Raw genomic sequence first — 24,900 nt, 5'->3', positions numbered from 1 at the left:
TGTAAGGAGCACTGGAACCACAGGGGTTTAAAAAATGTATTTGCCAAGCTCCTCCTTTTGTGGAGGACGAAACAGTTGCGTTCCTTAAGTGGGAGCAGATGGAAAATATTTTCACTTCACCAACCCAGACTGATGGGGCCTGAAAGAGCATCACACACTACACGACGGTCTGTCAATGACACGTAGCACAGGAAAAACAGAGCCCCAAGATTTGGAGCACAGTGGTAAAACAAGTGTTTGATTGTGCAAAAGCACAGCTGCTACTCCTTCACCAACCACGTTGAGAAAAGGACTGGTAGTTGGGGTCGGGGCATGTTTATTGGGGGAAGCCGATGCAGGAGGCATGGTCATAAATGTATCTTGATTACTGAAACTGCAGCGCATCATGTTCTGAGGACGATATTCCATCATAGGGTGAAAAAGGGACTGGTGTAGGTGAAACCTTGGACCTACTGTGATAGACAATGAAGGAAACAGCAGACAGTCATGAAGCAGGGCAAGAGGGTAAAGACCAGATGGCCCTCTTCAGATTGAATATACAAGGCTACCCCAAAAGTGTGAGCCGATTGTCTTCAGTCCAATTAGAATTTGCACTGCTGCATTGTGTACCCAGAAAGAAAAGATAAACACCATTTAGAAACCAAACCAACCACAAGCGGGACAGATTCCAGCCATATGCGTGTCTGAGAATCTCATCACCATCGCAAATTGCTGCACAAATTTCTTCACAGAGGAAACTTGGACAAATCTGGTAAATAATGTGTTTTAATTTCTGGAAGGAAGTTAGGCAGTTATAAAAAAGACTTCAGAAAATGCAAGTGGAATCTTCTACACGTGGCAACTAGTGCTTAGGCCTACAGACACAAATTGTGTGCAGTCTGTCCGGCCAATCGGTATTCACAAACAAGAACGTGGCACAAACTCCTTCTGAGGAGGCCCATCACTCAGATGTCTAAGACACAAAAACTTGATGAAAGTCCAGAACATACAATTATAAAAAAAGGGCAGAGAGCAAAGGGTGCCTCTTCACAATGAAGCAAGTAGAAAACCTGGATCAAGAAGAATCTAAGAAAAAGACAGTGCATACTATACAAGGTTTCCTTTAAAGAACGTATTGCATCAAATCACATCTAAAGCTATTTCTCTAACTGGCTTGAGACTAGTCTCCAAACTTCTCAAGTAGGGAGTAGAGCAAAGCATTGAACATTGTCCTGGAACTGGCCAGGACAACACAGGTTTCCCCGTATGCACAGTGTTTTTAATGTTGCTTTTGCACCAATCGCTCCTTTGTGACCGAAGCTCTACCATAGATGGCAAGAAAGTCCATTGTCAGACCTGGAATGTGTTGGCTTTAAACCGTTATCAAAATTAATCACTGAACTGAGAAAAGAAAGCATAGCCACCTTTTACTATTTACATTCTAGAAAAATTGCATCTTTTTTTAATTTAGCGCAACTTCTTAAAGAAAAGTCCATGAGAATATTTCCCACATTACTGCTTAATAACAGCTTATGCTTTAAGGTCGGACACCCAGCCAGCTGGGACAGCGATTCCTAAAAAGAGTTCAGCTTATTTGGGTTGGTTCAGTAGCAGCCATCCTTCCAGGAGTCATCTGTAGGAGCACCACCAGTCTTCGAGGGTGGAAGAGGTCTATTAATGACAAAAAAAGAACATATTAGCTAAGAGCTTCAGGAAGTTTCATATGTTATTCTAGCACAAGAGGGGAAAAAAGGAGAGGAACACAATGAGAAAGATCCAGATACAAACTTATGATGGATCCACCAGCCTTGTGCCGTATTCACGGAAACATTAGAAGATCACCTCCCCCACAATAATATATTGCACCTCTTTACATTCATAATGGTTGTGGTGCTTAGCTTACAAGTTAAGTGCACACCGCTGCCAAACGGCAAACCTGCACTTGACAATTCTAAATCCAGACATCGCCGACTTTGCCCCCCCCATCCTTTTCGAGGCCAAAAAAGTACTATTAAGTTGAGTAATACAAGCTAATGCAGTGCATTAAAGTTGGAAAGAAGAAAAAAATGATTTTACCAAAAAAATGCATGTACAACTACCAAAATAGGGCTTCTTAATGGCTTTTCCCCAATATTCCTCAACCCACATTGGTCCATGCCACTTGTCGATGTGCTCTCACTCGCTTTTGATTCACAACCGATACCGAAAGTATTTTGAAAGCAGATTGTGGAAGGTCAGACTGGTAACCTTGTAAATGTTGGGTTATTCAATACAAACATGTACGCATTATTACTAAATATCCAGTGCGCTACTCTACGACAGTGGCTGACGGTGCTGTAAAGCACATCACTTTGGGATACCAGCGCTGAGGAGCGCGAGAAACTTGGAAAGAAAAACTGCAGCGTTTTTGAAACACAACAACGTTGCATTTTAGTTAGCGGTAGCTTCAGCTTGGAGCCCAGAGGGCTCCAAGCTGAAGCTACCGCAAACATAAATACAACGTTTTTACAGCTGCGGTTTTATTTCTAGGTTTTCCGGGCTCCTCGAGCCCGGAAAACTTAGAAAAGAAACCACAGCTAGTGCTTATTTTTAAAATAAAATAGCACTTGCAAGATGCAGCTGCAGCTTTCCTGCCTGTAGTCTCTGGTCCCCGTCCGAGTCCGGCACCAATGAAGCAAAAGCCACCCAGTGGTAGCTTTGGTCTACTACAGCTGGCTGGCTTTTGCTTCATTAGTGCCGCAAAGGCCAGTACAGGCGGAATCCATTTCACAAAATGGATGCCCCCTAGTGCTTGCTATTTTAAAGTCTGAGCTTCATTTGCTCAAAACTTTCCATAGGGACTTAAAAATATCTATTTTAGATATTCGTTTTATTATTGCCCATCTTTTTGGCCAATAATATTTCTGACCGAACCATTCCTTTAAAGTAGAGGAAGGACAAACTGCTGCAGCCTAGGAATAGTACCGTTTGAAACTAGTACTGTTACAGGAAGATGCACCCAGTGCCCAAAATGCACAGTTCAGCTACGATTTGGACTTGAGTTTTAACAATGCTTCTAGTGTTCTTTGATTTGCTTAAAGCAGGCTTTGATAGCGCAGTGTGTTTCCGTAGCTCCAGCTTCCCTCTGCTCTATGAGTTGAGGTGCATCACGGATTCTTATAGAATCATGGGATCCATGAAGATTTCCACCCAGCTGTGCCTGCCTGGGTATGGGAAGAGAGCACTGTGCAGTCAATCACTCTGGTCTCTTGAAGTCCATGATCCTAAGACACTGGAAGAGCTGTACCATGACAGATCTTGGCAAGATTTAGCAGCTGTGCATTGCGGAATTACATGGGATTGGTCATAGGGTTACCAAATTAAAAGTTCAGCCTTCTAGGTTGAATAGAATGATTGGTAGCAGAGAGAAACCACTGCTTGCTTTCCATCTTGAGGGTGCTTCCTTCTACATAATCAATGGTCACTGTAACATTGAAACTTTAGGAGACATTAACCCAAGATGTGGATTTGCCTCAGCAATCACACACATTAAAGTATCATACCAGGTATGGCTTGGGCTTCTAAAGCAGGCAGAAGACAGGATTATATATGGCTTCATATATTTCCTTTCACACAAAAGCGTTTAGTTGAGGCACTCACTGGATTTCGCCCGCATCCCTCAACTAAAGCAAGCTGAACTAAAAGTAGTTTGGTTTCTGCCATTAACCAATTGTGCCAAAAGCCAACTATGCAAGGTTATTACCCACACAGAAAAGGCTGCATTTGGGAAACTAACTCAGTGGTGACAATTATCTAGGCGAGGGTTTTGTGGAGTTGGACTTCTGCATTGTATCCTAGATCAGGCTAGGAAAGGTAAACCAGTCAGGAAAAAACAGTTCGTAGGATCTGAAATATAACTTCAATTGGAAATACCCCAATGTTGCCTAATAGTTTTAACAAGGTGATCGTCAAACTCACCACCCGACCACTAACCACCAAGTACCAAAATTCATTGGTGGTCAGCCAATTCAGATCATGTAAGAAAACTGCTTAAAAACCTACATCCATCATAGGTAGTTATGTAAACAATATTAAAATGTTCTGTTCAGGATTATAATGGTTTATTAATTCAAGTAAAAACTTAAAGGGGGCTGACAGAGCCAAAACTGGCCGTTGTGATTTCTTTGCGACTAGTGAACTTTTCCTAGGGCGATCGTGTAACCGGATTGTGTTCATCTAATATAGTTGTCGGATTGCACGCATGCTGGTCTATAACCCTGTTTTTCAGTTGCATGTCTCCATATGTATTCCTTGAGATGACATTACATTGCGTTGCTCAGTTAAGGAATCTTTCCATTGACAATAGTCAGGTTGGAAAATGTGATACATCTTTGCCCCCATCACACTGCATAGCTATCAGTAAGCTATCTGGGCACCCTAAAGCCTTCTAGACCGAGGCGGGAATGTAGATGTGCCAGCAAGGGGGTGGGGAGGGAGGTGTCTCCCGAAGTACAGGAAGCCTTGCCACCCAGGGAAATAAGAGCCTATTGGTACACCCGCACTGTTGATTGTGTGTCTGCATATTACCAGCTGTAGCAGCCGGAGGGGCCACTGGGACACTCAATTGTGCCACTCCTGTCATTAACATAACTCTGATCAACGTTAGGCCATCCACGCAGCAGCCAAGAGGTGTAGGAGAATCCAGACAAGATGAAATGGTTGGACTAATCCTTGCGTTAATCTCGGTGTCTAATCATACAAACTGTTGAGCAAGATTGTATGCAGTACCCTGTGGGAGACTGCACCAGCCTTGTCCTCTTGGCAATACTTGACCCAACCTTTGGTATAAGCATGTACAACACAAGTTGGTAGAGTGACTGAGCAGCTAGGCTTATCTCAAGAGGGGTTAATGTGAGATGCAGGGTTATTCCACAAAGATTCACAGTGACAAGTATCCAAATAAACACTTATACTCAAGGTTTCTTGATTAAACATTAATTTACCAGTCAGTTGAATAAGCCTTTCTTAGAAGGGAGCAAAATATATAACAATAATATACTTCAAAAATGCACAGTTTCAATAAATCAGTAGATACCCATTTGGGGGAGACTTAAATAACTAGGACACTGGACATTGATAAATCACTGGCACATTTAGAGCAATACTGAGCTTAGTGTCAAAAGGAAAAGATGAGGGAATGAAACAACATTTAACAATTAATCTTAAGCAGGTAGGTACTTTTTGAACCCCCCAATGCAAAGTAAATTAACCCTTTCCTGGGGAAGTTAAAGCACAAAGTCAAAGGTAAGAAGAGTCTTTCAGGGAGCCAGGACAGCCAATGTTAGTTGAACAAAAGTCTAGGTGAGCTGAAGTCTTGCACAATGTTTTAGAAGTCTTTGTATATAATTAAATCACTGTAGGGCCACAAGCTAGGAGGCTTGTGAGGGGCAAAGCTGCAAGCAACTCTGCCAAGTCTACCAAGACAAGTCTCAACTGAGAACTAGCAAGGCTGCACAACAAGTTGCAAGTTCCATTAGTTTTACAGTACCTTTGGTTTGAAGTGGTTGCAGCTGGCTTCTGTCCCTGTGTAGGTCTGCAGATCATGTTCCTGCGCCTCAGTCGTGAGGACAAGAGGGAGGACATCTGGGGACTCCTGCACTACGAATTGAAGGTCAGCGGCAGCAATGGGCAAACTTCAGATCAGCAGGACTTCGGCGTTTCAGCTTATCGCGACTCTCGCAAACAGCACCACCGCGGTTCTCGGATACAGTTATGAACTTTCCTCGCATCGGAGGTCCAGTACTCCGTTCAGGTGGTTCAGGCTTGGTCAGTCCTGCTTCATGGGAGTGCAGAGGATCTTCTAGCTAGCTCAGATCCATGTTAAGGACTGACTGCTCGGTCTATGTTAACTTAATTTCCCTTTCCATGTTGCAAAGGCTGGTTTGGTGCCGTTTTTTAAACAAGCTCTCCTGGTTTTGGCCCACAGTGTTGCTGGAGATCGTTCTAGGCAGGGGTTCAACCCCAAGGACGTTAATATCTCGTTGGCAGTTAGGCGTGACTCATGTAATGGTCAGCGGCTGCTAGTTTCATAATGAGGCTTCAGCTAGCATAGTATCATTAAAAATTGGTGTTCATTATTTGAGTAATGTCAGTTAACGGCTCAGCTACTTGTAAATTCACTCTGCTTCTCGTCAAGGGCCTGATCTCAGTGTTTGTGGAAAAAGCAGTTCAGTAACTTTTTTATGCAAAGATTACAGTAAGAGATCCGATACTTGTTTGCTAATCCTTCAAATTAACGGCCTTAGCTGGGTGATTATTTTGAGAAGACAAAGCCAGAAGTGACACACTTCAGTGTATATATGATGAGCTTGGTACAGGTTGTAGACTGGGGGTTCAGGCACCTGCAGAGCATCTTCGGCCCGGCCGGCTGTTTATGTGGTGAACGCATTGTGTGTTGGGATTGCAGAGGGGGGGGGGCCCCAACGCCGACAGGCGACTTGTATAGAGCTGGCACTTGCAACTGAGATGAGCCACACAGTTCGGCCAGCAATACGTCAACTTATTGCATAAATACGCCATGGGAGAGGGCATCGATATTTAATAGTTTACCACCTAGGTGGGGTAGGGGGCAGGGCGCATGCTTTCTGTGCAGTTCTACTGCACAAATCATAACACTGCCAGTGCTGCTGAGTGGTTTGGTTGAGACCCCCTTTACCCTCCCGGTCAATCCTTCAATCTGTAAAGTGAAACACTTACGTGCTGGAGAGGGCTACGAGAGGCCTGGAAGCTCTGCTTCACGTGTTACAGCAGCAGTCCATAATACGAAGCTCTGAGTAATTACACAGCCTCCCCTCTGTAGCTGAAACACTTGGACTCACTTTTTACATATTTAACTGGTGCACAACTGTGAAACAGTTTTCACCGTAAGGGTGGCTTTTGGCTACAATGGCCAAAATGCCTACCCAGTTTTTTGACGACCACTGCCTTCGTTTGAAATCTTTCTGTACAATAGTATGGACATGAACGATCATGCCCTTTCGTAGACTGTCTGAAATTTGGGAAGGGCAGTTGTGTACTTTGAACTGACGATTGGTTTAGGACCAGAAACGCCAAAACAAATCTTCAACTCGAGCTGGCACCACAGTGCCTGTGAGCTGGATAAGACGGCCAAGTTTAGAAACTGCACTGCTTATGCAAATACAAACGTTAAATCCATAACAGCTTCTTGTTCTACAGAAATTCCATCACTTCCAAGGGATTTAGTTAGAGACTGTAACGCTCACCTGATTCCCGTAGAGGCGCCGGTCTTGACTGGGCGTATACCGTATCTTCAAAGGTGATGTGTAACACACGGCTGGCTCTTTGGGCTGGACCTCTGTGCACTGTATGTCTGGCTCGAAGGGTAAGATGTCTGCAGATAGAAAATGTGGGATTAATGAACTGGGTTATTGAATGTCTCTCTCTTCTTCCCTTTCTCTTCTCCTGTGGAACCCCAAAGGTTAACGCTCTCACCTTAGGTAAGTGAACGCCGTGCTCTCCATCTGCCTCGAGGCAGGGTGCTGTAACCAGTTTCTTCACTGGATAAGGGGAGCAGGCCTCTTGACTTCAGAGGACTGCTGTCCGTCGTTTACTGCACGAACGTTAAGTTTCGAGTAATTCTAATGTCTTTAAAGTCTTTAGTAATGATGTCTCTTGTTTTGCAGGGTTCCAGCGATGGCGGATGGCGGGCTGAAGTGAGTTGAAGATGGAGCCCGTGTGATGAATAGAAGCGCCTGGAAGCACGTAAGTAAGCGCTTGTTGCCTGCTTCACGATGCGCTCTAACTGTCTTTTTATTTTGCAGGTACAAGTTCGGGGCGGCTGCAGGGTGCCGGAATACCCACTGGGTTAGATGTGGAAAGGAGTAATGGCACGTGAGTATTAAAGTTCCCCAATGTCTTTAAACGCACCTTGTTTTGTCTTTCAGATGCGGGATGCAGCGCCGAAGGCCTCCGGAGCGTGCGACGAGTTGGTAAGCTTTTGTCTCTCAGATGCCGGAATGCAGTGTGAAGACCTCCGGAGCGCACGAAGAGTGGGTAAGCCTTTGTCTTTCAGATGCCGGAATGCAGCGCGAGGCGTTGGTGACAGCCGATGGACCAGGTAAGTGAAGAGCTGTCACTGAAGACCGTAATGCTAACCTGTTCTTTCTTGTCTTTATAGGTGTTGCTGAAGACTGGATTCAGAATGGTAAGCCTTTTTCCTTAGGCCCAGGATCAGATGCAGAAGACACGATGAGCGTTCTGCTGCTGAGGATGCAGAATAACGCAAAGCAAGATTCATCCATCGGGTGTGGTTTAAATAGCCTCCTGTAGTGCTTAGGTGTCTCCTTCCACAGCCACGCCTAAGAAAAGAGTTCCTGCTTACCAGAAGAGTTCCAGTGTTCTGAATCTAGGGAGTGGCTCCTGCCCCACCCAACAGGAAAAGTAGTTCCAAACAGAAGAGGATCAGAGACTCAACTGGCAGGCAAGTAAGCAGCATGGTCTGCTGCAGGTAAGTCCACCCAAGCATTATGAGCCCGGCGCTTCCAGCGCTGGGACTGGGCATATATATGAGCCTGGTGCCACTGGCGCCAGGAATGGGTCCAAAAGGTCCCAATTGGGACTGGTTGGCACTCGGAACCTGGGTTATGGATCTGCTTCCAAGGGAGTTGGGAAAACCCTGACCTTTTGGAAGCAGAGATCATGACAGAGACACAATGCACCATAACTTAGAATATAATGTGTCAACATCCACAATGAAGAAATAAATAGTTTAGCAGCATTAAAAAAAAGATTGCTGAGCCTGAATGCATTGGAGAACATATCGTGGGTAGCCAGCACAATTCATCAATCACTAGACATTGAGACGGTTGAAATCACTCATGTCTGGGTGATAATGCATTACAGACACAGAATTGAATTCAAACCCTTGTGAACATCAAACTGATGCAAGGGTTGGTGTTGATGCACCACAAACTCACTACCAAGGGCCTTTTCTGTGCCCTAATTACCGGCAGCACAAACATTAGAAAAAGATGCGACAGTTTATGGTAGGAATATCCCTTGCCCTCTTAATGCAGAAGTAGATAAATCACAAGACTATACTCTTACAGCACTGAGTTTTTTTACTCATTTCTCTTGTGAATGTGTTTGAATCCCTTTAAGAAGAAGTCCATACATACTCCAGCATTCTGATGGAGCGTTCAAAAGAAGTGGGAAGTTTCGAAACCTCCATTGTCTAAATACCGTACTAAATAACCAACACACACATATGGTAAACCTCATTAAAACAAATGACTATGCTCATACAGAGAGCTTAAAAGCCTTCACAGACATTTCTTCATATAAAGAATCAAAGGAAGCAATGTGGAACGAAATCAAATGCCTGTTGGACAGTAAAAAAAAAATAAAACCAAAGAAAAATCAAATCAGATTACCAACTCCACCCCAGCTATTGGGTGCGAGGACATTTTTTTATGGCGATGACACGCCTCTCAACGTCGGTCCTTGTAAAGTTTATGAGACTAGCTCAAATAGTCGATGAAAATGAACTCCAGAAGGGCTCACAACAAGAGAAAGAAACAGCAAACAAGAATCCTTCAGTATGCCCAGTAGATGTCACATCCATGGCTAATACATCCATCATGTCAAAAGATTTGACCATTGATTAATCAAGAAACTCAAGAGGAGGTAACCCCAGTACAATCCAATCAACTTAAACAGGAAAAAAGAATCAAAAAATAATCTTGATCCCCTCAGAAAATTCAGATCAGGAAAAAAAAGTAGGAGACTAGCAAAAAGCTTTACAGCGCTAAACAATGTAACAGAATTGAATTCCCAAAAGGAGAACAAGAACAAAATAAAGAATCTGGCTGCTTTATCTGCCAATAAAACAAAAGATCAAGCTACCAACTGATGACCAGTCTAAGTGGACTTAACCGTACCGGGTCGAATCATTCAAAAAATGAAAACTAGTACTGGGTCACAAACGGAAGAACCAATGAGCAAATGAATTGTGCCTCTTAAACCGTTAAAGTTGGCTCCCATCTTTGGGTGGAAAAGCTGGCAGAAAAATGGTGAACATTTTTTTTTCCCAGTGAAACCGCATTGGAGGGCGCGAGTTCACCTTTAAAGAAGACTGCGCTACTTACAAATGCCTCATGCTCTGCAAAGGCACTACATTCCCAGACTTTCCCTTTAGATCAAACAAATCTGTACAAACAATTTGCAGTGGCAAAAATATGGTTCCGACAAGGAACTCTGTCAAAGAACAATAAAGCTCTAAATCGCAGCAATATCCTGGCACATACAAAAATTATTCCAGATCTTTACTTGTCTCCTCCCACCCCCAAAGACATTGATCGCCTTTCTTTTCCATATGATAAATGTACACAATGTAGAACATCTTAAAAAAGTTGAAGGTGTGAAAGCACTATGCATGTGTGTCAGTGAGCTCTGAAAAATAGGTGTTGAAGTTTTTACAAATAAACTGCTAACACGCAAGATAGCAGTGCCAAACAAATAGCTACTCAAAGCCAAATCGATTGGGAAAAAAAGAAACCTTGCTGTTGCGAGTTTACACTCTGAAACAGTTCCAAGGAAAGATCTAATCTATTGACCTTACTTCCTGAAATTCTGAGGTCTTACAACTTTTGAACATGCAAGAGGACCAGCTATAGGTAAAAGAAGATCGAATCCTAATAAGTTGGAATACAAGAGGTCCGGCTTCATTCAGGGACACAGCCACCAGTAATTTCCTCTTTAAAGACCAGGACTTCGTTTTCCTTCAAGAGACTTGGCTCTTGGAACAAATATATATTGATGGGTTTACTACATTCTGCCAACTTGCCTCCCGTAGTAACGGAGGCTGCCCTTCAGGAGGCCTTCTGATTGGCATCAATAACACTGTTGGAAGTAACATTGAATGCATGAAGCGGGATACTGCAGGCATTATTGTCATTAGATGTATGATAAAGTGGGGTATTATAATTAAAGGCTTGCTCTTGTTTAACAATTCACTGGAACCCGGCAAGTGCCGGTTTATGTTTTTTTTTTGGAACGTCTGTAGCCTACTAACAGAAATTAATATTAGTTTTCCTTACAAGCTAATTGTAATAGGTGGTGACTGATGCCCATGCTCACCTTTAGTTAGAAATGTTTCGAAGTCAGGGACAAATCATTGTAATGGTGACTTCTGGGATAGCTGGTTTTATAACTGGAACCTAACCATTATTAATGGGAATGCATACAATGACTCTCCCCCGGCACCCACATGGACAAATGGTAGGGTGAAATCAACAATTAATTGCGTCATTAGAATTATTCCAGCCTTGTCAAAAGCTCACTGTTACTCCCATGAAGTATAGTGATGATTGTTCCCTACAAGCCAGATTTATTAAGTTCATAAATTCAAAACTAAAAAAACATTTACTCCAAAACTCCAGGTTAATCCGCAAGGTAAACAAATGCTCGCCAGGACATTTTGTGAAATGTGTGGGATTTATATCGCCCAAAAACCAAAAAGCGCCCTTGCAAAAGGAATCAAACGTTTGATGAGGTAACCTATGTGGAAAAAAGTGTCTTCACAAAAGGTTATAGAATATAAAAATAGCATGGGTTTATCTGAATCAATGCCATTAGAAGAAAGAAAAATGGATCTCGGTCACGTGAATGGCGATTTTTACGCAATTTACATGATGATCAGATTATGCTCCAAGCCCTTTTGCCATCACAAGCGCAACATTTTTGGTTGATTGTTAATCACAAAGCGCAATCCCAGGGAGCAGAACAATCCACCACGATTGCAAATGAAACTTGGATAAAATATTTCTCAGAATCTGCGATAAAGCAATCAGTGCTGCAATGCGGCATAAAAAGCAAAGCTATGTGGTTACTTCACATCGAAAAAAAGATGAGGGCTTTATTAAAAAATCCTTAAACTCTTGTGCGCCTGGCCCTAATGGCCTAACCAACACGATATTAAAACTTGACTCGACAACCCGGTCAATCATTTTATTTGAGGTTTTCAAAAACATCATAAAAATTCAAACAATTCCAGAATCTTGGAAACAAGCTATTGTTATTCCAATTCATAAAAAGGGCGAAAGAAGCAATCCAGCAAACTATTGTCGACCCCACAGGTCATGAGGGCTCATGACCTTCATCAAATATCTCCACTTAAAGGAAAAAGATATTGTGGGATAACCGTTCCTGCGCACACCCAGATGGAAAGAGTGCAATTTTTAGAAGAGCTTCCCCTCACCACTTGGCCCCTTGGCCTTTTTTAGTCTGTGCATTTCCAATTGTTGGACCTCAAGTATTTCTGACTCACAGGAATAATTAAAATATCCACACAGGAAACGGAATATGAACAGTTGACCTAATCCAGGTCGTATCACCACCACAGAGCTACAGAATCTAATCCTCAGTTCTGGACAGCTATGTACCAACCCAAATGGATTTGCCACTCTCTTGTCACCCCTTGCACTTGTGTTCGAGGATCTGTAACCCCCAGTTCTTTGCTTTAGAAACTCTGATGAATTAAACATATTTTCCTATAAAACCGTTGCTTTTGTGCTACCACTGAATGGCTGTACCCAGGAATTCTGGAATAGACTTTTAGCTGGAAAAGAAATTTCTCTGTCGATTGCACTGCTAAATGTTTTTAATGAATTGCATTTTATTCAAATCGTATCGTAATGCAGATCAGTTGATATTAAATTTGAAACCGCTTGATTACGTTATTGTGAGATCTGGAATGTGTAATTGTCTAAATTATTTTATTCGTCTTGCTTTTCTTAATTGTATATTGTGTGTGTAAAAAAAAAAAGTCCAATTGTGACTGAATGCACAATACATAAAAAAAAGGCTGTGTACAAAAAAGCGAATTGTCTGATCAGCATTACAGCATTTTTGACGACAGCTCCAGGCCTTTGCCAGATAGCTTGATACAGCAAATATCACAGATATTTTGTGGATTCTGTAAGGGAGGAAAGGTCTTTTCGACCCCCCCTCCCACTTCATTCTTATCCCCGCAGGCACACTATGCTTGTTCCGTGGCTGACCATGTGCCACTGGCCATGGTTCTGGGCAGCTTCAGGGCAACACATACACATGTAACACCCACAAGAGGGTTGACTCCCGACTCCATTTTGTAAGAGTTCCAGTAGGCTACGCAGAAGCGCTGGCCTGCAGACCTGCACCTCTCCACTTGGGTACATGCAGAGTGAGACAACCAAGTTCCTCCCCTGTGTCACCGCCACAACAATGAACTCATTCTCATGGATGTCTGTGTATAATTAGTAACACTTTGGTCCGACGTTGGATCCTTAGTCTTCCCTCGTACATCACTGCCCTGCGAGTGAACTGGGCCACAGTTCCAACCTGGAAAAAACCATCCATCTCCATAACTCTGAATGAGCACTAGCAGACCCCCAGGATCAGAGATACATCCCCCAGCCCCCTAACTCTAAGTTCTGTTTGATGTGCCAGTTGTGGGCCCCTCGACCCAATGCCACCCCAGCTCAACCCTAAACACTCAAATCCCAAGTGATAATATATCCTCCCTTGTACTAAAACAATCAAGCTGTCCCCTAATAGATATAACGAAGGAATTGAGGTAGATAGCCCAAGAATGCAACCCCGATATAACACACATGATTCATGAAGTAATCTATATCAGTGCGAGATATATCAAATGGATAAGTAATATGCTAATAATTGTCAGAGTATGTGTGGCCACAAGGGCATTGTTAAGCATTGTAAAGTGTAACAGCTTGGACATCTGACCCTGCGCTCCACCCCCAAGAGCCCAGCTGACCCGTGCACCCTGCGCTGGCACCACGTGGACCTCCGCCAATCCTGAAGCACCGGTCTTAAACATTACATACTATCCAGTCCTCATCGTCCAATCCCCATGACTTATGTGCCCCCCTGTGATGCTGGAAATGCATCGGAGGGACAGGGCCTCCGTATCCTTGTCCTTTGCTGCTTTTCATCGTGTGTTCTGTCGTGTTTTCCGCGCAGGAGTTCATGTGGGACTCCTGGCGGTGCAGCTCTCTTTCTTTTGGTTTGGCGAACGGACCTTTGGGATACCCTTATGGCACCCATGGGTGGGTGGTACAACCCTGTGCCCCTAGTGTATGTTTTTGGGCACCTGTGGGTGGCCCACAGAGCAGGGTATGGGCTGGTGGCAGCTCCATGCTGAATATGACAGGTGCGCGGAGTATCCTCCATTTGGGGATACCCCGGCCCTGTCATTGGGATCAGTTGATTCCTGATGGAAAACAAGATGGCCCTGGTGGCCTCTTGCTTTCTATTACCCATTACCTTGTTTTCCCAAAGTCCTGGGAAGCCCTGACTCTGTCTCTTCCCCCTGACTGGCTGTTGGATGGAAGTGCCATATATGGTGTTGTTGTGAAGGCCCGGCTGGAGCCTTCCCAGTGATGTATGTTGTGGGTACCTCCTGTGGGTGGGACCTGGGTGAATAGAGTGTGTGACGAATATGCACTCTGTTGTGGGTGTCTAGTATCTGGTGGTTGACACAATGACTGAGACAACCCTGCCCGAAACCGGTATGAATGCAGCTTGGAGTGCTGAATGGCTCGGTACTTATACACAACTTGTTGTGAGTGTCTGGAGAGAAGTGAATGGCCTGAATACCTTGTGTGCCTGATTGGCTGCCTGCCTGCATGAATGCCCGTAGTCGTGATTGGATGCTTGAGTGTGATCCAGCGGAATGAATGGGAGATCAACAGTATATCTGGGGACCTCTCACTGCTAGGAATCGTGTTCAGAAGCTGAAGTCCACTACGACGAGTAACTGGATTAACTGACGCTTGACCTTGAAGCCCTGCTGGACGAGAAGAATTGCTGTTGCTCTCCTTCACAATCTGAAAGCTGCTGTGCCTCCAAAGACTGACCCAGAGAGGACCTGGTAAGGCGCCCTCTTCCCGAGCTACGAGGGACCATCGTGCACAGCTGATCTTTGCCAATGCTCCCTGGTAGACAGACCTTCGACAAGCTGCCGACCCGACACAGGGACTGCTGCGGAATTCCAAGGAGAAGCACTCGGACTGTTGTCTGCCACTCTCGACGACCGCCGTCGCCGACCGGAGCCGCCATGCTCCCGTTTGCCTAAGAACTTCATTGATCATCGGACGCTCTCGTCTGCATCATCATCCGCTTGTCTCCCGCTGGAGAAGGCCCGACCGTCGACGCGCCGAGGAGCAGCCACCGGTGGGTTTCCCGCCACCTACAGACTGCAGAGACGCCGACGACTCGACACCCTTGCTGGGCCAGTTCTTCATCATCTCTTTGCGGTCCAGAACTATCATCACCGAGGTGCCCCGCACGCCTCTTCCTTGCAGGACGCCAGCGCTCTGTCGTCGATGAGCACCGCTAGGAACGAAGCGGCCACTTCCCTGCCATAGTTCACCCTGTTCACCGTCGGACGTTTGACGACCTGTGACTCCTGCCTTAAAGGGAGGGCACTCAAGAAGGGCCGTCGATTCCCCGACACCGCTCGACGATCCGTGGCTCCCGCCTGAAAGGGAGGCACTCAAGAAGGATCGGTCGGTGCATCGTCAGAGGTCTCTATTCCACCAGGTACATTGGGGGGGGTAAAACCTTAACAGGAAGAAGTAAGACTATTGAACAATTGGACTGGGCTTGTGCTATACATCTTTATCTACAGGTTGCCCAGGTTGTGGGGGGGGGATCTCCACACAGAACTGTGCCTAGCGGTAGGGGTCAGTATTCTGCCTATTGATTCAACCCTCTTGCGTTCCTTCCTATCTCTATTGCTGGTTTACTCGTTATTGATCTGTGTGACATTTTAACCGTACAGTTGATGCACTTTAATGAGATTTGATAACATTAGTGGTACCACTCTAGACGTGTATATATTTATCATTATTGACTTCCAAGTACAAAGTGCGTTATTGTGATCGTGTACATACCTTTGAATATTAATTATATAAAGACCGTTTTCAGTAATACAGTGTGTGGACATTCCTTTGTGGGGGTTCAGGGACTACACTGTACTTAAGAACCAGCCCGCATCACCTCCTGAGAAGCTAGGCCTTGATTGCTCATCCATTGCTACCTTATAGAAAATCTTGGCTGGGGTCTTCTGTGCCTCTCCTCTACCATATAGAGAGAAGAAGTACAGACACCCCCTACCAGTCTTTACACCCCCCTACATCACTGAGGACGTGATTTTGTAATAAATATTAATGTTTTTCTATTGTTTGGCAGAGCGCTCTCGGAGTGTGCAGAGTCCTCTGTATGCCCTATATTTTGGATAAATATCTCTTAACTTCACGCGCACTTCGTCCTTGTCTCATTCCCTACTGGGATGTGCTCGTTACTGACTCTCATTGGGAGTTGCATTGTCTTTTGGGGGACTGCTCACTTTCTATTCTTACAAAGGTCAAGTTCTGCAAGCACAGTATCAATATCGTTTGAAATTAATAGGAGGTATACACCATTTTCGTCTGAGTTATCCCAGCAGCGACGGACAGAAGACCATGAAATGTATTTCGTCCACTTTTGCATTTCGACACAAAGGACAGCTAGCCATCGAGTCAGCAGACCAATTCTTAGTGAGGTTGTTTAGTTGAAGGGTTCCCAGTCGCAGTTTGACAATCTCTCCAATGACTTCAGGATACAGGACAGGTAATGTTCAACACCTAGTGCGGATTTGTTGCAGATATTTATTATATGTGCTTTTTGGTTCATCTTTTTGAAAGGAGTCTGTTAAAGGACAGTCCCAATAAAATGTCTTAATTATCTGAGAAGCTGCCACAACGCAAGATTCTGTTCTGGACCACAAGCACCTGAGGCCAACCTTAAATAATACAGCCTACAAATTCTAAAACCAAGTCCAAGGTTTTGCAAGCATTTTCATGCATGGCAAGACTCCTCGTGCCAGCAGAAGTACTAGCTATTATATGGCTCGTAATCCACCCATCTAAGTTTTTCAGGGTCTCGCACACCCAGGTGGCCCTCAACACACCATCCTTCTTATGGTCTCTAAACCTTTTCAAACCTGGCTTTGAGAGCTAATTTAACCATCTGGTAATCTTCTCTTTCAGCATCATTAACCTCCATCACAACCATTCTGGGTAAGTCTAGAGATGACACAGGGTACTAATTCACTGTCACAGATGCCTTGCACCTTACATGTAAACTCAAAGGTCTCCTACCAGTCAAGAGGATCAGTCTTCAGATCATACACACACACAAAATATTTGGGCAAACCTGGCTTCCTAATCCTGGAGGCATCAGACATAGAGACCCTGAAAGGGAAGATGAGTGAAGAGACAACATTTTAATTTCATTCTCATGCTGCATCTCCTTTTATCCGAGTCCATGATCCTTTTTCAGTTCTTTTTCCCTCATTTCTGATGGCATTTCCAGTTTCCTGAATTCTAGTTGAAGTTTCATCATTTCAATTTCCAGACGGACTTCACAGGACATAAGTGGAAGAGGTGGGTATGGAGGGAAGAGCTGGAAGGGGGTTGGGGGGGGGGACTACTAGGCACTGCCATTTCCTCCTCCGATTCTTCACCATCAGGTAGATGAGGACATCAGTCTATATCTTGACCCACATTATCTTCACTCAAATATTTGGAGTAGGAGTGACAGGCCTACTCATTGAAGTTTGGATCAATTCACCCGTTTCCCCATTACAACCGAGGCCTCTTCATTTACACATTTCATTTTTCTACTGTAAGAGTTACAAGAGCGTCTGCTACAGTTTTCCATGTTACAGCCGTTTGTATATACCGTCTATGTAGAACCAGCCTTGTGGATCGATTCTCTGGACACAGGTATGGTATACAGAGCCCCAACTTCTAGTAGAAGTTTTTACCACTCAAGGATTTGGTAGTATGGCAGAGCAGCCATGCTTACCTTTGGAGGGAGATGTGATCTCTAGGTCGGAACAGAGAAGAGTATACTTCGGTCCAAAGAAACACTTACACACCTAGAGTGACATCAAAATAGTTATTTTATATACACACAAGACAAATCTTCAGATAGGTAAAAACTATTTCAAAGCTAATAAACAGAAAACCAATGCAATACTTTAGGAAAGATTTCCATTTATGGGTAATTTTCCCTCCAGTTGTGAACCCCCTTCCTCAAAGCCCCCTCCCAACTTTTCACTGACCGTCCTAGCCTGACTTACCAGTGGAGCCCAGCCTTCTGCTGTTCTCCGCGGGGCTTTTGCTTTTCTTGTTAAGGGGAAACTGACATACCCTTCAGACTGTCAGTGCTGGGAGACTTTGTTTCCCTTAGTCTTTCACTTTGTTGCCATTTCTTGGCAACATTTTGTCAGTGCACAATGTACCTTACAGTATAGGGCGCTGGGGTCCCACATATTCCAAGAATTTCTGGTGACTGTGCAAGTGTCCAGGACAGAGCTGGTGGCAGCTGTTACTTTTAAAGCATTTTTGACTTTTCTATGGTCCAAATCGCGTTTGGCCCAGGACAGTAACCATGCCACAAGGTCCTTTGTTCTCTCCCTTGGCCATTTTGTCCCTTTGCCTTCCCCAGGTCGAGACCCGGGAAATTCGTTATTTGGTCATGCAGACTGCCACGCAAACCACAGCCTTCGCTGGCTTCTGCATGACTTGTGTGTGCGCGCCCAGGAAGTGGGCTGGAGCGGTCTAGTTCCAATACACATCATGGGTGCCAGGATGCCTGGTGTGCTGGGATGACTGACCACCGCGGTCTGTGATTGGTCCACATCTGGGATGGCGGAATGTGAGCAGATCTATTGGTATCTCTTCGTTTTTGCGTGAAGGTAATTCTGGATAAGAGAATGCACTCTACACCTATTCCAGGTCGATCTTCTGAGTTGACACCAAACTTTATAAAGGAGCCAAGCATCCTGAACCGAAGGAGATCTGGGGAACCACTGTTGACCCACTGGAAGGTTTGGTACCCTGACCCTGCTGTTGTCCTGTCGGAGCCCCTGTTTCTCAACGATTATAGAAGGCAAGCAAGGGCGCTTCAACCCATTGGAGTAGAGGGACCAACTACTCTCGGCACCTCCTGCTTAACCTGCAAGCAAGCCTTTCGGAAGTGTTCCTGAACCGCCTAGTGAACTGACCAGCTTGTACAGGACCTTTGCCTTAGAACTGCTGCCGTCTCGAGTTTTGACCTGAGACTTGGGGAACCGTAAACTCTTGGTAGAAGGCACTCTCCCGCCGAGTTTCGTACACCTAGCATTCTTATGTCTGAAATTAGGAGAGTCTGCCTGAGCCAGAGCATATGCGGTACCCATGTCGCCCTCTGTGGTGGCAAGCTTAGTGGGTGCCTTGCTGCTGTACCCCCCTGTGCCCTAGGACGAGCTGCAGTGGAAATGGCTTGATCCTTCACAAGAAGCTGAGAAATCACCACTGTCCCGGGACCTCGGTCCGTGGCCGAACACAGCCCCTGAAATCCAGAGAGACGTGCAACTGCTGGACTCAAACCTGCAAGCGAACTAGATTTGACTGGCAAAGTTTGGTCTGGAGTGCGTTGAGGGTTGGTGAGTACTTGCATCACTTACCAGTGGCCCCTGGTGCATCCATAGACTTACGCACAAGTGTCCCCCAAGGGCCACTCTCCTTTGTTAGGGTAGCCTGTGCTACCATCCTATTCCCAATTCCTGGAAATTGCTCTGCCCTCTTGTGGAGACCCTCCTTGAATAGTGGAACTCTATTCTTCAACGCCCTACCCCCACTTCCTGCGACATTATAGCCCCTTGTAGAGACCCCTGGTGTACTTTAATGCGCAAGAGTGCTGTTGCGCTGAACAAACATTTGGGCACAAGTCTCCAAACTTAGTAGGGATTGGACTGCCTATTAGTTAGGATTGAGACTCTTGAAGACTTGCCTAAAGTATATTTGCACTATCTGACCCTCTTCTGTTACAGGTTGTGGATCTGCCCTGGTTTAATATTCCTCAAGGCCAATAGTTACTGTATATATATATTTCCTAGTGTTGTGTGGGTTTTGTTAATATTGCCGTGGTTTCAATTTGCGTTTGATTTAAAAGGCCTTTAATTAAATGTATATGTATTTTTGATATATACACTTGCCAAAGTAATTTGTGGCGTTTGCTGTGTGCGCTCATTGTGGACTCGATGACCCTCGCCCCTCCCGAGACCTAGTCTTGACCACTGCCAATGCTATCTTGATTGGTCTGGCTTGTCCAGAAGGTTACCCTGTTCAAAGAAACTAGGCTGGCCTTCAGAACCTCTGCCCACCAGGTCAGAGTTCAGAAATCCATCTCAACTTCAGTTGAGCAAAACACAATGTAAAGACTTATTGATGAGTGCAATTCAAAAAGTAAAACCACTGTTCTAGTGACTAAAAATATTCTGTTGTAGGAATAAAATGAACAACATTAGCAAGTAAGCACTTTAAGACTTGTCATACTTTTCACAGGCCTAAAAGCTTAAGCAGTCCATCCCCTATATAGGTTTGAGTTCTTCAAAGTCAGAATGGAGGGAAAACAGCTGTAGAAAAGGCAAAGTGCTTGGGGATTTCTCATGAAACAAGCACGTACAATACTTTATCGTTGGTAAAATGGTTCAGGGACTTCATAAAAGGCTCCCTAATTGTGTTTCAGCGTTGGGCAAACTTGGATGGCAAACTCCCAACCACATGAATTAGCTCCGCTAGCCACACAGGAGCGACAGGATGACTCGAGCCTCAGTATCTCAGCAGTGAAGATGATTCAGGCGGATGCCCTTCTGATGCAGAAGCTACAGGACCCAGTCACGGAATTCTTGGTCTTCAGACGAATGAAAGGACACTGGTTGGGATTTTACAGTAGACTAGTGGATAGGATCCCAGAAAAATCTTTGTTTCATCTCCGCAGTGCCCCTTTCAGGATACCAGATGAAGAACGGTTGTCGTCCGAATGATTCACCATGCATTTTCAGTCCAGCACTCTGGTGAGGGGAATTCAAGGAGTGGAATCCTGCCTCTGGAGGTCTGGAAGGAATCCAAAGTTTCAGAGATTTGTTCTTCGGAAGAACATGCACATTACCCACGCTCGAGGTACCAGAGTATTGGTGGTTTGCAACACAGGAAGGTCAGAGCGCATCATGAGATGGCTCGAAATGCAGTTCGACTGATTGGTCCCACCAGTCCAAGGGGAGTAGATATCCTCTTCGTGTCTCCTATCGCATGGAAGTGTGGGTCAGCACAGCAGTAGTCACTCAGCAGGCATCGCTGCTGGCTGGAAGTAGCTACAGGTGGCTTTTCATCCTCATCAAATTCCAGAAACCTAGCCAATCGGTACTCATGCAGCATTCAAACTGTGGGGGTGGCTGACCTTTCAGGACAGCCAGCCTCCCAACTGAAAAAGGTTCCAGGCAGGCACGCCAGAAGACAACTGTTGAGTTTAAAATCCTCCCCGTTTCCTGTCTTTACAAACTCTGTAGTCTCAGCTGGCTTCAGAAACGATTCCTGCCGAAGACAAAAGTCAAACCCGCACCTCCCCCACCCAGCATGGTAGAAGGGCCAAGAAAGGACACATGAAATGGTGAAAACAAAATATACAGCCACCACTTTGGGTCAATATTCCCATGGCTGTGAACACAGACTCAAAAATTACACAAAAGATGATAGAACACATTCACTACCACCAGCCATTCAGGTATGCTCATCACCAAGAGAAATGTTACAGGAGCAGTGAGAAAGGGGATCCAGTGCAATCTCTCAGCACTCCACATAATAATTATCTTGCAATATAAAATGTAGAAGGGATGAAAAGTATCCCTCTACCCTTGGGAACATTAGTTCTCACAAGGAAGGTAAGAGAAAATGAAAAAGGTAAACCCGAGGGACTCTCAGCCACACTGCACAGAGTGCTGTGTGTTGCAAAATATGCCTATGAAGTTGGAGGAAAACATGACCCCAAAAATAAAGTATAGAGACCCACAAAAATGACTTCCATAGTTGGAGTAAAAGAAAGGGCGAGTTCCCACTCACCCATGAAGATGGACAACAAATCCACAAGTCCAGCAAAAAGTGCTGGGGGCCTCACAGGTGTAGTATTTGGCATACAATGAAAAATCTGACCTAACATCCTACTCTGGGAACAACCATAGTTTAATACAGAGTTGAACTGGTTTCATCTGGGTGTGATAATCAATAGACTGTCTCAGCTTCATGTTAAGCACTATGCTCAAAATGTGTTTTCACTATTTCCATAGTATCCCCGCGTTCGGCAACATACAAAGTTAATGAAAAGGCATGTGCCCTATAAACCTCCAGCGTTGCTTCAATAGTGGCATTACCAAACATTTTAGTGAAGCCCAGCAGGGTGCCAGCTCGCCCCGGTTTTAGAATTACATTTTTAGGAGTTGAGAATTCTAGGAGCCGGTATCATTGAACGGCACCCCCAGATAATCCTAACATTCCACATTTTCTATTCTAGCACCATCCATTTCAATAAGACTACATAGTCAGCAAAAAGACGAATATTCATATGCGTGTTTCCTATCAGGGTACATCAGCATGTAGCCCCAAGGATGATCTTGCAATACCATCAATAAATAATGTTTGTGCTCTGAAACACTTGTGCACGAGCGCGATAGAAATAAAAGATCAATGTTTGTGGTACCAGAAGCATGGGAGGACCGTTGTGCAGCAGGCAGGAGCAGACATTGGTTTGACCACGGACCGGGTCGCAGGCCATCAGGAGCAACGCAGATGGCCTTAATGCTCCAGCAGGCTCTTCCTTCTAGTGAGACCGTGGTTACTAGCTAATGCAGACTCGGGGATTCGATAGATGCAGGGTAGGGTTTCAGACTTGCGAGTCCCACCAGTGCAGAGGAAGGCACCTGCACTGGTCTTCTCTCTTGATGAAAGCAGGGCTGGTACACGGACCTTAGTAGTACTTTGGCTTCAGATGCTTTGATACTTTGGTAGAGGTAGACCATCTTGTACTTCTATTCAGAAATTGGGTTGTGGAAGGACCCCAGCCCACCAATGGAAATGACCTGAAACATTCTTTGTCTGTAAGAGGCTGTCCAATATTGGACAACATTTCACCTTAATATGCTCAGCAACAGTACACACCATGGCAATGTGTGGTTTGAGACCAGGCAGGCACATGACCCAGTTTTCGTCCCCCCAACCCTCCAGGAACCCCCCTACTGGGAGTCCTTGGCCGAAGTACTGCAAATGTGCATGCGCTTATATGGTAATTTTCTACCTGAGGAGGAAGGAAAATGACCAACAGTATATGACCAAAACTTCCAACATAAGGAGCATCCACCATGAGCACATGCACTAAAAAAACGAACCATGATCCCGTTAAAAAAAAAATGAAGGTGCATGGCTATGTGCGTGGTGTGCACAAGGGGGGGGGGTGGGATCTATACGCTGCTAGCCTGCATATCACAAGCACTGTTACTTGAAGAAACGTTACAAAGTGTCCCTATAGCACTGCACTGAAGGTGGTCAATGCTACAATGTAAAACAAACTTTTTTTTTTTTTTTTTTAAAGGCGCTGATATGCATTGGGACTTTGTTTAAATAAGGGTTGAACCAAACGCTGTTAAAAATTGGGTGATAAGCCCGAGAGCTTGTACAATGATTTGTAGAGGATCTCCTAGATACAAGTCACCAACAGAGCACAGGAGCATTTCTTAATGCATTTTCATGATGCCTGTCCCTACATTTACCAGTACAAAAAACATTTTCAAGCTGGCTATGCCCATACATTTCCATGCTGGCTGCACCAATATACGTCAGTATTCCCATGCAACATGCTCTTGTTTGCTTTGCGTTTTGCGTATGATGCCAGAAATGATACCATAACAAAAATATCCAAACTGCCAAAACAAAAAAAAAGCTAAAGCATAGTAACAAAACATGCTCTTGCTGTCTGTGTGCACTCCATGCAGCCAGCAAACAGGTTCCCCTCCCTTGGTATTGCAATGTTGCCCTTCACCCCCTCAGGCCCTAGCCTTTCCACAAACGTTCATATAGACATTCTCTTATGCAGACAGGCACCCAGAGCTTCCCTCAACCATTCAAACAGCACCCACAAGAACACTTACTAATGCAGATACAATGGGACTCGCACGTATGCTTTTTTTAAATGTACCTTGGCTTCAGCAGTGATTCTCTTCCGCATGAGCGTCCCTCTTCCTCCATGCATCACGTTGGAGGAAGAGGGACTCTCTTCCGCATGAGCGTCCCTCTTCCTCCATGCATCACGTTGGAGGAAGAGGGACTCTCTTCCGCATGAGCGTCCCTCTTCCTCCATGCATCACGTTGGAGGAAGAGGGACAGCAGAATCCGATCACTCCTCCTGCCTATTCTTGGATAGGGCGCAGGGTAGGGTTATCTTTCTGACCTGGCCCCCGGCCTGAGAGGGAAAGGTGAAGAGGACTTCAGTATTCTTCCCGAAGCATTCAGAATGAAGTGACTACCTATGGTCCCCCAAATGCCTTTCTCCAAGTTCTACATGAGCTAAAGTATTTGCATTTTCTGAACCCAATACTTACAAAAAATTCAACCACCGCAGAAAGAACTTTGCCACTGTTCAACGGTATTGGGCCATCACCGGGAGGCTTTTGCCACTGTAAACCTGTTTCAAGCACAAAACCCAAAACACCACAGAGTCTTTTGCCACTGAAGCAGAACACTATACACGCCGCCACAAGAATAGAGCAAAAACCCAGGGAGAATAAAAGCAACCCAAGTCACTCAACACAAGGGGTATAACGACCTTTAACAGACTCCAAGACGGAAACAACTACCACAGAAGAACAAGTTCCTTTCCCCTGGTAACATTAATTCGACTGGATGTTCCTCCCACGTTTTGCTCATCTTTTGCTATTACCTTCCAAATTTAGCTGCTGCTTCGGAAAAAAAATTATTCAGCAGATGTCCCTTGACATCCTGCTTG

General features: G+C 44.9%; 1 protein-coding gene across 2 annotated transcripts in view; it reads right to left on the bottom strand.

Annotated features, from left to right (window-relative positions):
* Window positions 1-749: 749 nt before the first annotated feature.
* Window positions 750-24,900, bottom strand: part of LOC138570222 (SLAIN motif-containing protein-like) — a 402,579-nt gene continuing 378,428 nt past the window's right edge. For both annotated transcript variants that reach the window (XM_069648952.1, XM_069648953.1), the window contains one exon: window positions 750-1,650. In XM_069648952.1, the coding sequence (XP_069505053.1) occupies window positions 1,584-1,650 (67 nt within the window). In that variant the 3' untranslated portion in view covers window positions 750-1,583. The remainder of the gene's footprint in view (window positions 1,651-24,900) is intronic.

The sequence above is a fragment of the Ambystoma mexicanum genome, chromosome 2q (assembly GCF_040938575.1).
Source record: "Ambystoma mexicanum isolate Mex_15411 chromosome 2q, UKY_AmexF1_1, whole genome shotgun sequence".
In the NCBI taxonomy this organism is placed as follows: domain Eukaryota; kingdom Metazoa; phylum Chordata; class Amphibia; order Caudata; family Ambystomatidae; genus Ambystoma; species Ambystoma mexicanum.
This window is presented reverse-complemented; position numbering and strand designations above follow the sequence as displayed.